This window comes from Leptosomus discolor, chromosome 6 (genome assembly GCF_034619465.1).
Source record: "Leptosomus discolor isolate bLepDis1 chromosome 6, bLepDis1.hap2, whole genome shotgun sequence".
NCBI lineage: Eukaryota > Metazoa > Chordata > Aves > Leptosomiformes > Leptosomidae > Leptosomus > Leptosomus discolor.
Window position 1 is genome coordinate 16,621,480 of NC_141396.1, and position 14,606 is coordinate 16,636,085.

The following is a 14,606-nucleotide window of genomic DNA, read 5'->3' on the forward strand; positions in this document are numbered from 1 at the left end:
GCACGTCTTTGTGAGAGACTCGGCAGGTTTTTAGTTTTGATTATCTTCTCCGTCCCAAAGTGGAGCAATTCACCCAATGCCGGGAGCACACCACACCCACCCCCAAAATCCTGATGTCCTACACTGCCCACAGCCTCCACCTACTGTGTTCCCGCACCCCCCTGCAAGTCCTTGCCCAAGGACATTTGTGATGGTTGTGGCGTCTGGTGCTTGGTGCCTGTTACAGATGCGTCCTCGCCAGAGGGAGCTGTGTCCCCGGTGAAGGCACGGCCCAATTTTGGCCCAATTCCCTACACCCTCCCCTTTTACAGCCCTTGGCAATGCCCCAGGCGACATACTGCTCAGGTCTAATGGGCACTCAAAGGTGCTGGGGACAGAGGAGAAGGCTGCTTGGATTTGCATTTCCCCTGGCACCCACCTAGGCATATGTGCCAGGCACAGTCTGTGCCCTGCCAGGAGGCCCCCACGCCATAGGTGTCCCTGGGGGGATTGCAGGGTTTCTCTGGGGCTAGCACTGCTGGCAGTGCGATACCTGCAGGCATGCTGGGCTGGGGAGATTAGGACTGGAGCCCCCTTCCCCATCTCCTGGAATAGCCCTTGCTTCAGCTGCTTTGGAGACTGACCTCAGGGCAGGCTCTAGTGTCACAACACACTTGAGCTGTCCCCACTGTCCTCAACCGTGTGCCCCTGCGAGAGTTGACCCATGCTGCCACTCCTGTGCCACCCCGAACCAGCCCAGAAGCAGCTCTTCTCTCACCCCTGCCTCCTCCTCAGCACAACATACTCTCTGCCCGCACCCCAGCTCCAGCCAGGCAGCATCTTCCCAGGGCCACTTTGCCGCCCCTTGTCGGGGGACTTTGACACATAACCCTGCACTAAGTATGGGTATTACCAAGATCTCCTCATGAAACAAGACAGGCTGAGAGCAATTCAAACCCAGCCCTGGGGATTGCTTTCTCTGGTGGCTCTTTACAGCCAAGAAAGCAGGTTTTCAGCCTCAGTTTTACCTTTCAGGCTATATTCCCTGCCTTCCGGTACCATGGTGCCCAGCCAAAGCCAGGCAGGCTGGGACCAGCCCAGCCAGGAGTTGTCTCTCAGCAGTTTAACCAAGGCAGCAACGTGGGTCAGAGGAGGGTTTCCCAGGGCCCACCAGAGGCAATGTCTGCTCTGTGTCCAGGCAGCCCTGGCGCCCATGTTTACCACCGCTGTAAGGCCGTGGGGTCACGAGAACTTGTACAACTTTATTGGGGTCTGACAGAGCCCTGAGGAATCCCAGAGCCAGGGTGGGTCGGGGCTGGAGGGAGGCTGGGAGCCTACCTCCACGCTCCCCGCAGGCTCCGGCCACCTCCTCCCACCGAGCAGGGCTGTCAGGCACCCACTGCAGAGGGGCTGGGGTGCAGGAAAACTCACGGCAGCCCAGGGCACTGGCAGAGGAAGGGCAGGGATGGGGTTTGGCAGCACAAGGCCCTTGCCCCTCTGCCTGCCCCCAAACTGGTCTGGCAAAGGCCCGTGAGGGCTGGGAACCAGCGCCCTTTGTGAGATCCCAGAGGCAGGAGCAGCTCGGGAGGCCACCAGCCCCCAGCTGAAAGTATGAGGCAGATATGCTGGAGAAGTGTCCCCTTCTTGCTCCGGGGGATATGACACCCCCGCCCCCCAGCTCTGCCCTTAACCTGTGGGAGTGCCGGCATCTCCAGTTACCCCAGAAAGGTGGCCAGGGGCTCCTGAGCTGCTCCTGGCACGGCAAACTTGGTCTGCCTGAAATAGCTTGGGCTATTTCAGCCCCGGATCTACCACCTGGAGCAGGGCAAGGCTGGCAGTGCTGCCCAGCTCTGCCTGCCTGGGGGGTGCGGGACTCACCCCACCTGGGACCACCCCCAGCACCATCGGCAGGACAGGGCTGGAGGGGCAGTCGGACATGGGAAGGCAAGGCAGCAAACCCCTGCCTGTGCTGGATGTGGCCGGGGATCCTACAGGGAGGCAAAATGAAATGGGGTTGTCTCCCAAACTCTGCTGGGCTGAGTGTGTCTTCCTTGCTGGAAAGCCAAAAATAGTCTCTTTACTCAGAAGAGGCTGTAGGAGGGATCTCACTCGAAACGCAGCCAAATACCTAGGAGGCCATAGGACTGACCCAGAGCAGTGTGTCTTCACCGAGGTGTTATCAGACCCTGGAAAGGCAGCGTCTAGCTGAACCAGCCATTAACTCCGTTACCTCTGGGCATCTCACACCAAAGTGCCAGAGGAACTGGGCTGGCTGGTGAGGGAACACCCTCACTGTGGCAGAGCTGGGGAGCAGCTGCGTGCTGCCATGGCCAGCCCTTGGTCTGAGGCAGATGTTCAGCTCAGGGGCTAGAGACAGCAGCAGGACAGGGGATTTTTCCAGTCTTTTGTGGCCTGACCCAAGGGATATCTGGGAATCCCCTGGGTGGTTCTGCCGTCCCTGCAGCTCCAGACCCCTCACAAATCCTCCGTGGGGCTGCTGCTGCCTGCTGCTGCCTGCACTGGGCAACACCCAGCTGCTGCTGGGTAAGCTGGCAAAGAGCCGGCAGACTAGAAAGGCCATGCCCATGCCCTTGCCAGGGGAGCGCTCAGGCCAGTTGCTCACAGGACAGCATCTCTGTGCTGTGCTGACTTCTCATCTCCCTGTTCCTGGGGGTCTTGCTCCCTCCCCCAGCATTTCTGTGGTCAGTTATTCCTGGAAACATCCTGGAGTCACCTTCAATCATGCCTTTGCCTGCTGACATTTATAGAGCTGCTTCCAGCAGCTGATGGATTTAATAGTGTGAATCTTCCCCCAGCCCCAGCTTGTGTTTATACCTTTCCCCCTGCAGGGTCTCTCACTGCCCCAGTGCGTGGTAAGGGCTAAAGGTGAAGCTGCAGCTCTGATGCCAACAGCTTTCAGCTTCTGAGCAGGGAGACCCATCCTGGCAGAGCTCAGTTGTGCCCATCTTCTGTCTAATGCCCTGTCTGTCAAGCTAATCCTCCCCTGGTCTCTCCCAGCCATTTCTGCTTCTTGGATTTCTCCCTCTTGGGTGGAGATGCCGCAGGGCTGCCAAATCTTGCAATACTCAGGCTATTTCTTAAAGCCCCAGCTCCTGAAATGGTGCGAAAACTGGAGGCTCCTGCCTTCCAGTGGCTTTTGTTTCTTTAAGGAGTTTCTTGTCCTCCTGCTTGTGCAGAAAAAGCAAGGACCAGAAGCCTGCAGCCTATGCCAGGGAGCAGAGGATGGGCACACAACCCAGGTGGACCCAAGCTGCGGAGGGGTGGCCATGGGCATGCTGTGCCCAGGGACACCTAGCCCAGCCCTGCCAGGCAGCCGTTGAAAATTCAAAAATCCCACAGAGGGTCACTCAGCATCCATGACCCACCCTCGGGGCAAGAGAGATACTTAAGGGAAAGATAGAGCTGGGGCTGGGAGGGAGCTTGGGCAGGGTGTCAAGCACCTAGCCCTGCAGTGTGGGGGTCCCTGCCCTCCAGCAGTGCTGAGGCCCATTGCCCCGAAGGGCTGCGCCCCCCCCGACCCGCTCACCCAGCAGCCTTTCCAGCTGCAAGAAAACTTCTCTTTCCCCTTGCCACAGCCCACCCCAGCAGCCCTCTGTGCAGGTCAGGCTAGGCCGGCAGATCCTCCGGAGCAGCCCCAAGCTGACCCAGAAGCTCTCCAGCAGCACATACCACGGCTGTGAATGTTTCCTCCAGGGAGTCACTTTGGGCATGGCACTGTCATGAGTTTTAAGATGTTCATCAAGCACCAAACTAGTCTAGTTACTCAAAATCACAAGCAAAAGCCCTGCTGAGCCCCAAATCTCCTATGCGAGGTGCACAAAGCCCTCCAGCCTCACCCAGCACCAAAATTCCTGTGCTGCCCCTGACACACAACATGGGACCGTCCTGCCAACACCTTTGTTCAGAGCAGTTTGGAAGCATCCCGAGGACCAGTGGTCAGATTGAGGCTGCAGGAATGCCTGGCAGAGCAGCATGAACCTCAGCTTCTGCGGGGGGGGGGGGGGTCACAACCCACACCAACAGCAGGTGATGGGCCACGAGCCAAATGCAACGAGGACCACCCTCCTCCCTGCACCTTGCCAGGGTGGCAGGGCCAGGCAGGCCCTCTCCTCCCACTGTCACCCCCAGACCCCACTTCCCTTCGCCCTCTGGCATCCATCAAAGGAGGTCAGCACTGGGCAGAGTCAGAAAGGTGCAGTGCTGGGAGCTGGGCCGTGTGGGAGTAAGAAGGGTACATGAGGATAGAGCAGAACTGTTTTTATTGGAGGTGTCAAGAGCAGGAACAATAACAAACCTACAGGCTCCCCTCCTCAAGTGCCATCCTCCCCGCCCCCCCCGCCACCACCGGGGCAGTCAGCATCACGTGTGCGTGCTACAAGACAACGGCAAGGCTTACACTTCGCTTCAGCCAAAAGCCAGACAAAGCCCCCAGCATCCCGGGCAGTGGCGCCATCGCCGCCCCCTCCGTGGCGACTGCAAGCTCAGCCTGGCCCTGCCGGAGGCAGGGCAGGATATTCACCTTCCCCTCTGAGGAGGGGCAAGCTTTGCGTGAGAGGAGGTTTTGGATAAGAGAAGGACAGGAGCACAGCTCCACCGAAGTGCCAGGGGATGTGACCTGGGCTGCAGCTCCCAGCGGGACATCTCGGAGGACCCTGGGAGAAAGCAAGCTGCGCAGCCTGAGCAAAGCTGCAGCAGCCACAGGCCACGGCATCGCTAAACCCCGAAGGGCTTTGCTGCCCTCTCTCTTCAACATAAACCAAACCGAAAGGGAGAGGGGTCAGAAGACACACCAGGAGGGGAGGTGAAGCAGGTCTGGAACGGCGTTCAGCTCTGGCTCACTTCCCAGCCCGCCGCTCCTCCTGGCGCTTGGTGAGGATGTACTTGAAGAACTCGTACACAGACCAGGCGATCGCTGTCGAGGGCATCTGATAAATGACTCTCGCCTGGACCCCTCTGAAATAGGCGGTCACGCCGCCCACTTGGTACACCGTCCTGAAGGCATTGGCCATGCCTGTGATGTGTCCGCTGATGTTGGAGCTCAAGGCCAGGGACTCCTGGGTGTTGAGCAGCGTTTTGCAAACGTCCAAAGGCGTAGTGGCAGCAGCAGCGACGGCCCCCGCGCAGGCTCCAGAGACCACGTGGGAGCCTGGGTTGTACTGTCTGTGGGGGTTGAGCTGCTCTTGCAAGAACTCGTAGGTCATGAAGTGAATGGCTTGGAAGGGGATGTTCATGGTGAGCTGGGTGGTGTAGCTGCGGTAGAAAGCTCCAGCCCCTTCGTTGCGCCACACAGCCCGCACACAGTCCGTCACACGCTGGTAAGGCGAGTTGTACATCTGCATCCTCTGTTTGACCACTTGGGACAGTCGGCAGCAGCCAGCAGCAGCCAGGACCCAGGCGCGGAGGGGAAGAGGAGAGAGAAAAGGTAAGCGTGCAGCCAGGCTTCTTCCAAGCGCCCGGAGATTGGTCATGCTGGTTTAAGAGCCAACGACAGACAACTCGGACCAGCAGTGCCCTGCGTGTGCCCAGGCAGGACCGCAGCCATTTAGATCTGCCGAGGCATCACCGTCGCACAGACATCACCACCAGCGAAACCCGCAGCTGCTGCAGCCCCAGGGAACACCCCAATACCCGGGTGCTTGTACTCCAGATCCACCCTCGCTCCCAAGTGACTGATGTCTCCCTGTTCACCACCGCAGAGCTACCATGCAGTCAGCAGAACTCCCTCTGCATCTATTCTCTTCATTTCCAGACAGCTCTCAATCTGGATGAGCCTCTCCCTCCTCAGCCGCCCCCGCTGCAGCCCAGAATAACCACAGCACATCACAGAGCCCACCAGCCAGGAATCATTAGTGGCTGCTGCTGAAATGCAGCCGCTCTGGGGCAAGAACCAAATCCAAGCACCCCCCACCCCCCAACACATCCAAGAGTGGGGCAGGGGAGCCAGATCGCAGCCCAACGCTGTCCTGCTCCCCCTATCTCAACGTGACCACAAGGAGCTAGAAACGATGCCACTACCAACTACTACAGTCGTGATCAGAAGATGAGCTCCAGGGAAGGAATGACAACAGTCTGGCCAGGCAGCTGCCTGCTCCTCAGGGTCCCAGCCAGGCAGTGAGCAGGCGGGAGCCTTGCTGGGCTCAGATCAGCTGAAGCCCGCACTGCCATGAGCCCTCCAGTTTCAAGAAGAAAAAAAAAACGTTCATGGCTGATCTTTCCTCATTATTCCTCTTTCTCCCGCCATGTTCACAGACTTTAATTATAAACTCTCTCTGCCTTCTTCATACGTACCAGGCTCAACAAAATCAGTATCTTCCAGACATTTCACAACACAAGATCTCCCTTCCCCTGACTTCTCTAGCATGCCTTTTGTACCCCATTCTTTTAATTTTCATCCCAAACACAGGCCCAGAACCGTACCACATCTTCCTGAGACCTTACCACAGCAACGCCCAACTTGCACACAGTTGCAATGACTTACACATTATGAATCACATCTTTCTTGCCTTCTCTCCTGCTCCAGGTAACTGTCCCCAGCCAACCCCCTGGGCGAAAGGCTGCTGCCCTCCCGGCTCCTCCTAAGCTGAGGTTTGCTGTGCTCCCCAGAATGAATCTTTTCTACCTACCCCCTCAGTCACGGGCAGCCGCCGGGGGCCCTAACCAGAGCTGCAGCCACTGGCCCCCAAAGGATCCTTGCAGTTGGGCAAGCAGTAAGGAGAGCACCCTCTGTGCTCCAGAAGGGACCCGAGTGGTGCAGGCAGACCCTGATCCTCCCCTCCCCGGCAGGCCAGGACCATCGTTACCTTCAGCAGGGTTCATGGCTGCATCGTGGAGCAACGTTGCTACACACCCGGCTGCACCTGCAAAACAAGAACTGCCACATGTGAGCGGGGGGAGGTGAGGGACCCCGGGGCTCCACCACAGCCCCGAGACCCCTGCCAAGGTATAGGAGGAGGCCCCTGGAAGAGGGTGAGATCCGAAGGCAGGCTCCATCTCCCCTCCAAGAGGCGGACTGGTCCTCAGAAGTTCCCACCCAGAGAGAGCTCAAGAAAGAGAAGGAGAAGATCGCAACAAGTTGTCAAGTCCCGTGGGCTGACCGGGAACAGGCCGATACCACCAAGTGACAGGGGCCCAGAAGACCGCGAGCATCCCCTCGCCCCACGGAGGAGAAACCTGATGGCACTCTGCCGCACACCCACCGAGGGCTGCAAGTGCCCTGCTCTCCCCTCGGCCCCACGCTTTCCCCACCGTGGCGGCTCCTTGAGTCGAGTAACGGGCACCATGGCAAGGTGGGCTCCGAAACCGCATGGTGCTCCCGGAGTGAGCTCCGTCACGAACCCACGAGGCCACGGCCAGTCCCGGCTCGTCTGTGGGCAGCTCCCATCCACCGGCATCCTTCCGAGCCGGGGGGCCAGGGCTGACCACTAACCTGCTTCAAGCCAGATACCTGGGAGCGGCTCCGGCAGGCGCAGCACCGGCGATGCCTCCTGCCGGGCACCGCAGCAGCGCAGCTCCGCGCAGCTGGCTGGTGGCTGGCGGGAGCACAGGGCTTTGGGACATCCGTGGCCCCCGATCCCGCGGCTGCAATGCCCTGCAGCCGAGCAGGAGTGGGACCGGACCAGACCTCCCTGCGGCCATGCTCAGCCTCTCCCCACCCCTCTCCCCACCCCGGTGTGGCATGGGGTGGTGTGGGGGCGGCCCCCGGTAGCCCCCGGCCCCCGTGGCCCCCCGGGGGGGCGTCGGGAGCAGTACCGTTGGCCACATGGCTATTGCCCCCCGCGTGGATAACGTCGCTCAGCGTCTTTTTTAACTTTTCGTAGCAGGCGAAGTAGAGGGCGTGGGCCGGGCCGGCGCCGGTGGCGGTGATGTTCATGCCCCGCATGGGCCGCCAGACGCCCTCGGTGCGGGCGATGCGCCACAGGGCCTCCAGCACGTTCCGGTAGCGGGCGGCGGGCTCCGGCCGCAGGCTCTGCATCCGCGTCTGGAACACAAGGCCCGAGGCGGGCGGCCCGTCACCCCCGAGGGCCCGGCGGGGCCTGGCCAGGGCAACCCCCGCCTCCCTCCCCGCTAGGCCCCTGTTGGCCGACTCCCCCGCCCCGCCGCGCCCCCAGTGCCGGCACCTTGACGCAGTCGACGGGGTACATCACGCAGTGCTCCATGACGCCGGCCACGGCGCCCGCCAGCATGTGCGTGGAGACGGCGGCGCCCTGCGGCAGCGCCTCGTAGTCGGGGGCGGGCGAGGAGCGCGGCTCGGGGCCCCGCGCCGCCTCAGGCCCCCCCGGGCCGGCACCGGGACCCGGCCCCGCCTCCGCCTCCGCGCCGCCCCGCCGCGCCCGGCCCGCGCCGCCGCCGCCGCCCATCAGCAGCAGCAGGACGCGGCCCGACTCCGCGCCCCCCCGCGCGCCGGGGCCCGCGCCCGCCCCCGCGCCCGCCCCCAGCTCCATGGCGCCGCCGCCACCGCCGCCGCCCCGGCCCCGCGCCGCGCCGCCCCGCCCCCCGGCTCCCGCCCCGCCCCGCCGCGCCGCGCCCATTGGGCACCGCCGCCCGTCGCCCGCCCTCGCCGCGCGCCCACTGGCTCGGCCCGCCGCCCGCCACCCGCAGGCGCCTCGCTCATTGGCCGCCGCAGCCGCGACTCGGAGGCCGCCACTGGCCCGCCGCTCCCTCCGGCGCGCTCGGGCGCGCTGCCCATTGGTAGCTGGGACGCCCCTCCCCGCCGCCCTGCGCAGCCCATTGGGTGTCTCAACTTCGCGCCCCGCCCCACCGCACAGCCCATTGGGCGTCGAGCCTGCGACCTTTAGCCCGCCCGCTGTTCCTCTCCGCGGGGCCAGAGAATCCTCATTGGCAGCCTTGCCCGCCACTCCGGCTCTTGGCGCGTGTTGTTTATTTGGGCGCCTCGGATTGGCTGGGCGCTGGAGGTAGGAAGGCTGCGATAGGGCGCGCGGGAGGAAGTCTCTGGGTGACGTCACCCGGCGAAGGTCGGACGTAGGAGCAAGGGCGAAGCCAGGCACGGCCCTCGGCCGCCTGGGGGCGCCGTCCCGCCCAGATCCGATTGGTCGCCGGGCCGCTTGGGCGTGGCTCCGCCGGGGGGCTACGGGGCCGATTGGGCTCCGCTGCCACGGGGGGTGGAGCGCCGCCCGGCGGGGCTCAGCTGCGGGGGCCCCTATTGGCCGCGCCGGGGGCGCCTGGTGACGTGGCCGCCGGTGCCGGCGGCGGGTGCCGGCAGCGGGGCAATGCACGGGCGGGCGGTGGCGGCGGGCGCACATGGCCAGGTGAGCGGGGCCGGGCCGAGGGGTGGGTCCCGGTCCAGGTCCAGGTCCCGATCCCGGTCCCAGTCCCCGTGCTGAGCAGTGGCCTCTGCCCGCAGGATCAGCGTTTCCTGCCCGTCGTGGCGCTCGGCGGGACCCTGCCCGTGCCCATGCCCGGGGCCGCGGCAGCGCCCGGCGGCTCTGGGGCTGGCCCTCGCCGTGGGGGTGCTGCTGCTGCTGGCGGCCGCCGCCCCCCGCCGCTGGGCCGCGCCGCCCCGCGCCTCCCGGCGCGACGAGAGGTGAGCGGGGATGGGGGCGGCGGGGAACCCGGGGCTCGCCGGTGCCCGCTGGTGCTGAGGTGCCCTGTGGTCCTTCGTCTCCCGCCCTCCCCGGGCCGCAGGTACCTGGCGCGGGCGGAGGAGCTGACGGCCACAGACACCGAGGACTCGGCCCTCAATTACGGGGTGGTCGTTGACTGCGGGAGCAGCGGGTCACGGGTCTTCGTGTACTTCTGGCCCCCGCACAACGGGAACCCCCACGACCTGCTGGACATAAAGCAGATGAGAGACCGGAGCAGCCGCCCCGTCGTGAAGAAAATTAAACCAGGTGGGTGCCACACCTCTCCGCTCCCGGCCCCGAGGCCCGCTGCACACGGGACGGGTACGGCCACTGCCCGTGGCGGGGCTGTCTGGTTCACAGCCCCCCTCCCGCGGGCAGGCATCTCCGTGGCGGCGGCAGCCCCGGAGCACGCTACGCCCTACCTGCGCCCACTGCTTCAGTTCGCGGCAGCCCACGTCCCAGCTCAGAAGCACAAGGAAACTCCGCTTTACATCCTGTGCACGGCGGGCATGCGGCTGCTGCCCGAGAGGTGAGTTTGTTGGCCCTTGTCGGGGGCAGCCAGGGACCCGCTGGGATCCCTCAGCTGCAAGAAGGGGGAAGGCAGCTACCTCATCTCATGGGAGAGTTAGGAATCCTGGGGGGAATTTGAGAAAGGAAAGGGTGGAGTGAGTGGCAAGGACTGCAGGAGGAGGGTTTGAGCACACTGGGAGGGAGCTGAGAGGAGATGCTTTTTACTGAAGTCTCAAAGGAAGAGATCTAGTTTCTAATGTCCAAAGTGCGCTGGGTGCAGCCCAGGGCTCATGGGGCTGGGCGTGAGGTGTCTTGCAGCGGAATTCCTGCTGTCTCTCATGCTCCTGCAAAGGAGTGTCACTGGTGAAGGTCCCTTAGCATCTGTCCTTCTCCTGCATCCTTGCAGGCAGCAAGCTGCAATCCTGGAGGACTTGGTGAGAAATGTGCCCTTGGAGTTTGATTTCCTCTTCTCCAAATCACATGCAGAAGTGATCTCAGGGAAACAGGAAGGTAGGAGCTGCTGCAAAGCACTGCTTGGTTCCCTTTAGTATATTGCCATGATGACCCTTTCTGTCTCGTGCAGGTGTCTATGCTTGGATCGGCATCAACTTTGTCCTGGGACGGTTTGATCATGAGGATGGTGAGTCTGGCTGCTTGTAGAGCAGCTGGGAGGGTCTGAGCAGAGCCCTGCTGGAGCTTGCCAAGAGCAAGCCCTGCAGTGGGCAGCGTCTGTCTCTCTGGCCAGGCAATGCCTGACTTCAGCCACACAGAGTGTGAAATGCTCCTGGAGGGGCACCTGCCCTGGTCACAGGAACAAGTGTCTGCGTGAGAGGGGCACCTGCAGCATTTTGGGAGAAGAACTAGGGAGAGAGGGTTTGTAGTAGTGTTCCTGTAGCGGCTTCCAGCAGTGGATGCTTTGGGGGAACCTACAAAGCTGGGAGGTGGCCAGCCTCAAGTGCCAGGATCCACTGCCCTGCAAGTGATACTTGCAGGGGTGGACGAGCCCCATGAGGCTGCTGTGGGGGGTAAGAGTGGAAGGGAGGAGCTGCCGTCCCGGGCCCTGCCCCTCACTGACACGCTGCTGTGGGTTGCATTGCAGAGGAAGATGCGGTGGTCACCGTAGCACTGGGAGACCAGGGAGAGTCCCTGGTTCGGAAACGAACAGTTGGGATCCTAGACATGGGGGGTGCCTCCCTGCAGATCGCCTACGAAGTGCCCGACTCTGGAGCCTTCTCCTCCCCACAGCAGGTGGGTATTTGGTCAGCCAGCCCCGAGCGCCAGCTGCTGCCTTCCCTGGGTTGCTGCTGATCATGGACCTCTCTCCATCCCCAGGAGGAGGCTGCTAAGAGCTTGCTGGCAGAATTCAACCTGGGCTGCGATGTGCAGCACACTGGCCACGTGTACCGCGTCTACGTCAACACCTTCCTGGGCTTCGGGGGCAATTTTGCCCGGCAGCGCTACGAGGAGCTTGTGCTCAACCAGACCTATGTGCACAACCGGTACTGCTGCCTTGCCTGGCAGGGCCCCTGCTGGGGCACTGCAAAAGAGGGTGCTGGTTCCTTCATGCCACCCTCTCCCCATTGGATTGCCCCAAGAGCTCCCACAGCCACGCTGGCAGCAGCAGATACCCAGGCTGGCACAGGGTGCATGGGCGCTGCCCTTCTCCGAGCGTGGCAGGCGTTATCTGTGCTGCAGCTCCCTGCCTTCCTCCTCCTCCCCTCGTGGCAGGCTGCAGGGAGGCCCCTCTGGTGGCTTTTGGCTTTTCCTGCTCTGACTTTTCCTCCTTCTCCAGCACCGATTCACTCAGCACAACTTTCCATCGCATGCCCACCTCGAGCTCTCTGTCTCCTGTCTCTCCTTCCCTTCCCTTCCCAGAGCGGTACATGACGCTGTCGCCAGAGGCGGAGAGGCTTGATGCCCAGGTACTCCTGTGCCAGGAGCAAACCCTGCCTCCAGTTCCCTGGGGGCTGCACAGGGGTGTGGATCCCTGCGAGCTGGGTGGGGCAGGCTGTGTGTTCTTGCACCCTGCAGGTGCTCAGGGCATGTGTCCGTAGGTCAGCATGAGAGATCTGGTGAGTTTGGCTCCAGCAGGAGGTGGCAGGGAAAGTGCCAGCACCACTGGGTACAAGGAGACAGGGCCTGGTCTGTTATGGGGTGTATCTGGATGTGGGGCAGCGCTAGATTAGGCTTTTAGAAGTGGTACAAGACCCTCCCCATGCAATTGCCTTTCTTTCCTGGCCTGTTTTTCAGCCTGCACGGCCAGCAGATGGGGCTGAGCCCTGAGACGCCCTTCCTGGACCCCTGCCTGCCCGTGGGGCTGGAGGACACGGTGGCGAGGGGCAGCCAAACCCTGTACATGCGGGGCCGAGGGGACTGGCCGGCCTGTGCGGAGCTGCTGCAGCCCCTCCTGGCCGGGCCCAACAGCAGCCAGGCCTCCCTGGTGGGGACCTACAAAGCACCCATTGACTTTGGCAACAGCGAGTTTTATGGCTTCTCTGAGTTTTTCTACTGCACTGAGGACGTACTGCGCCTGGGGGGCCGCTACAGTGCCCCCACCTTCACCTCTGCCGCCCAGGTGGGTGCTGCTGCAGCCCAGGGGCTGGGAGGGAGTGGGGGCTGTTTCTCTGCTCTGAGCCCCAACTTCTCCATCCCGCAGGAGTACTGCAGCCAGCGATGGGAGGTGCTGACCCAACGCTTCCGTGGTGGCCTCTACTCGGCACACGCTGACCAGCACCGGCTGAAGTAAGTGGCTTTGCTGAGGGAGGGGAGTGCCATGGCTGGAGCTCCTGGGGGGGCGGTTTTGCTGGGGTGAGAGACTGTGGTGCAGATGGCAGCATCTGGCTGATGCTTCCGTGTGCTGTGCCTGCAGGTATCAGTGCTTCAAATCAGCCTGGATGTACCAAGTCCTTCACCAGGGCTTCCACTTCCCCCTGGACTACCCCAGCCTGCGCACGGCCCAGCTGGTGTACGACCGGGAGGTGCAGTGGACACTGGGAGCCATCCTCTACAAGACGCGGTTTCTGCCACTCAGGTACCGTTGGCTCTCTGCTGGCGTCACTGAGGGAGGGGTGGTTGGGCAGGAGAAGGAGTTACTGCACTGGGTGAGGACTGTGCCCTCCCAGCAAGGGGAGAGGTGGCACGTGCACTGGTAGCACCCCATGGCATCTCACGGCCGGTCCTGACTCCTCGTCACAGGGATCTCCGGCAGGAGGGCATCCGGCAAGCACACACCTCCTGGCTGCGCCTCTCTTTTGTCTACAACCACTATCTCTTCTTTGCCTGCATCCTGGTCGTAGCGCTGGCCATAGTCCTCTACCTCCTGCGGCTGCGCCGCATCCACCGCCGGCAGCTGCGCTCAGCCCAGCTCACCCAGCTCTGGCTGGACAAGGTGGTGGTGCCGCTGCCAGGCCAAGGAAACGGGCCATGACACTGGCGGTACCTGCCGTCCAGTTGCACCAGCAGAACCAGGACTCGCTGACAGCCTGGGCTCCGAGGGCTTGGACTCTTTTCTTAAAGACCATCTCAACACTGCACTCCATCGTCTCCACATCAGAACCTGAGCCTGCGGGACGAGGCATCTGGGGACACTGGAGCTTTCCTCTCCGCCTTGCCCCAGCCCTAATCTTTGCATTCCTTGGCCTCTGGCCTTGCCTTGCTACATGGCATAGAGCAAAGTCCGCTGCTGCCAGCGGGCTTGAGGCTGCAGGTGTAGCAGGTCCCTCAGATAAGCAGGACACTATCACTGAGATGGCCAACCCAGGGCTGTGGCCTGAAGCACTGGGCCACCCCATGCGTCAGCCACTGTTTTGCAGAGCAGGCTGGTGAGGTGCTGTACTCATGACCTGGGGTGGCCTTTCTGCAGTCCCTTGCAAGCCCACGGGCTGGAGAACAGCAATCGCTAGCGAAATTACTGCAGGAACCAGGTGAGCCACGAGTTCCACCAAGCTGCTTTGCCCAGCCCAGCCCGTCCTGGAGCATTCCTTAAGAAGTGATGGGCTCTTTGCCATGTCTTCTCCTAGGACAATCGTTCCAGTCCTAGCCACCATCCCAGGGTCAGCCCTGAGGGCTCAGGCACTGGTTCCTAAGGCACCACTAAAGCGGGCTGCCTTTCCTTCCATACATTCCCTCCTGGGCACCTCTGCCCTGTGGTGTCCCCCACATTAATCAGGCACTAGCACTGGGACCTGTGGTTCTCTCCCTCAAGAGCGCAGGCTGGGCCTGCCCGTGGGCGAACCACCTCACTCCAGCCCAGCTCCCTGCCCCGGGGCAGGCCTGGGCTTTGGCTGTGCGCGCAGGCACAAGCCTTCCTCCCCTGGGGCTGGAGCCCCCAATGACCCAACAACGTTTGTCACTTTTTACTTGAACTGAGCTGTTCACATTCCTGTAGCAATAAACAAACCCCTTGAGCCATCCAGCACCGGTCTTGTTTTCTAGCGAGCGCCTCACCAGCAGCAACGGCTCCTGGCACAACTGGGGCCAGCGCACGTCTGTGCAGCGCTGCTTTGTGCCAGCACA

At 62.5% G+C, this 14,606-nt stretch overlaps 2 protein-coding genes across 2 annotated transcripts; one reads left to right on the top strand and one right to left on the bottom strand.

The window, feature by feature from the left end:
• Window positions 1-4,337: 4,337 nt before the first annotated feature.
• SLC25A28 (solute carrier family 25 member 28) lies at window positions 4,338-8,456 on the bottom strand. The gene is made up of 4 exons (XM_086466706.1): window positions 8,118-8,456; window positions 7,750-7,978; window positions 6,801-6,857; window positions 4,338-5,353 (listed from the first exon to the last, which is right to left on the bottom strand). The coding sequence occupies exons 1-4, from the start codon at window positions 8,439-8,441 to the stop codon at window positions 4,836-4,838; spliced, it is 1,128 nt and encodes a 375-aa protein (XP_086322832.1). The 5' UTR covers window positions 8,442-8,456; the 3' UTR covers window positions 4,338-4,835.
• An 802-nt stretch (window positions 8,457-9,258) lies between these two features.
• On the top strand, window positions 9,259-13,567 carry ENTPD7 (ectonucleoside triphosphate diphosphohydrolase 7). The gene is made up of 12 exons (XM_086467285.1): window positions 9,259-9,266; window positions 9,362-9,541; window positions 9,643-9,848; window positions 9,960-10,110; window positions 10,498-10,601; window positions 10,675-10,731; window positions 11,191-11,339; window positions 11,424-11,590; window positions 12,342-12,666; window positions 12,748-12,833; window positions 12,961-13,122; window positions 13,287-13,567. Exons 1-12 carry the CDS (start codon window positions 9,259-9,261, stop codon window positions 13,516-13,518), a joined length of 1,827 nt encoding a protein of 608 aa, XP_086323411.1. The 3' UTR covers window positions 13,519-13,567.
• Window positions 13,568-14,606: the final 1,039 nt, after the last annotated feature.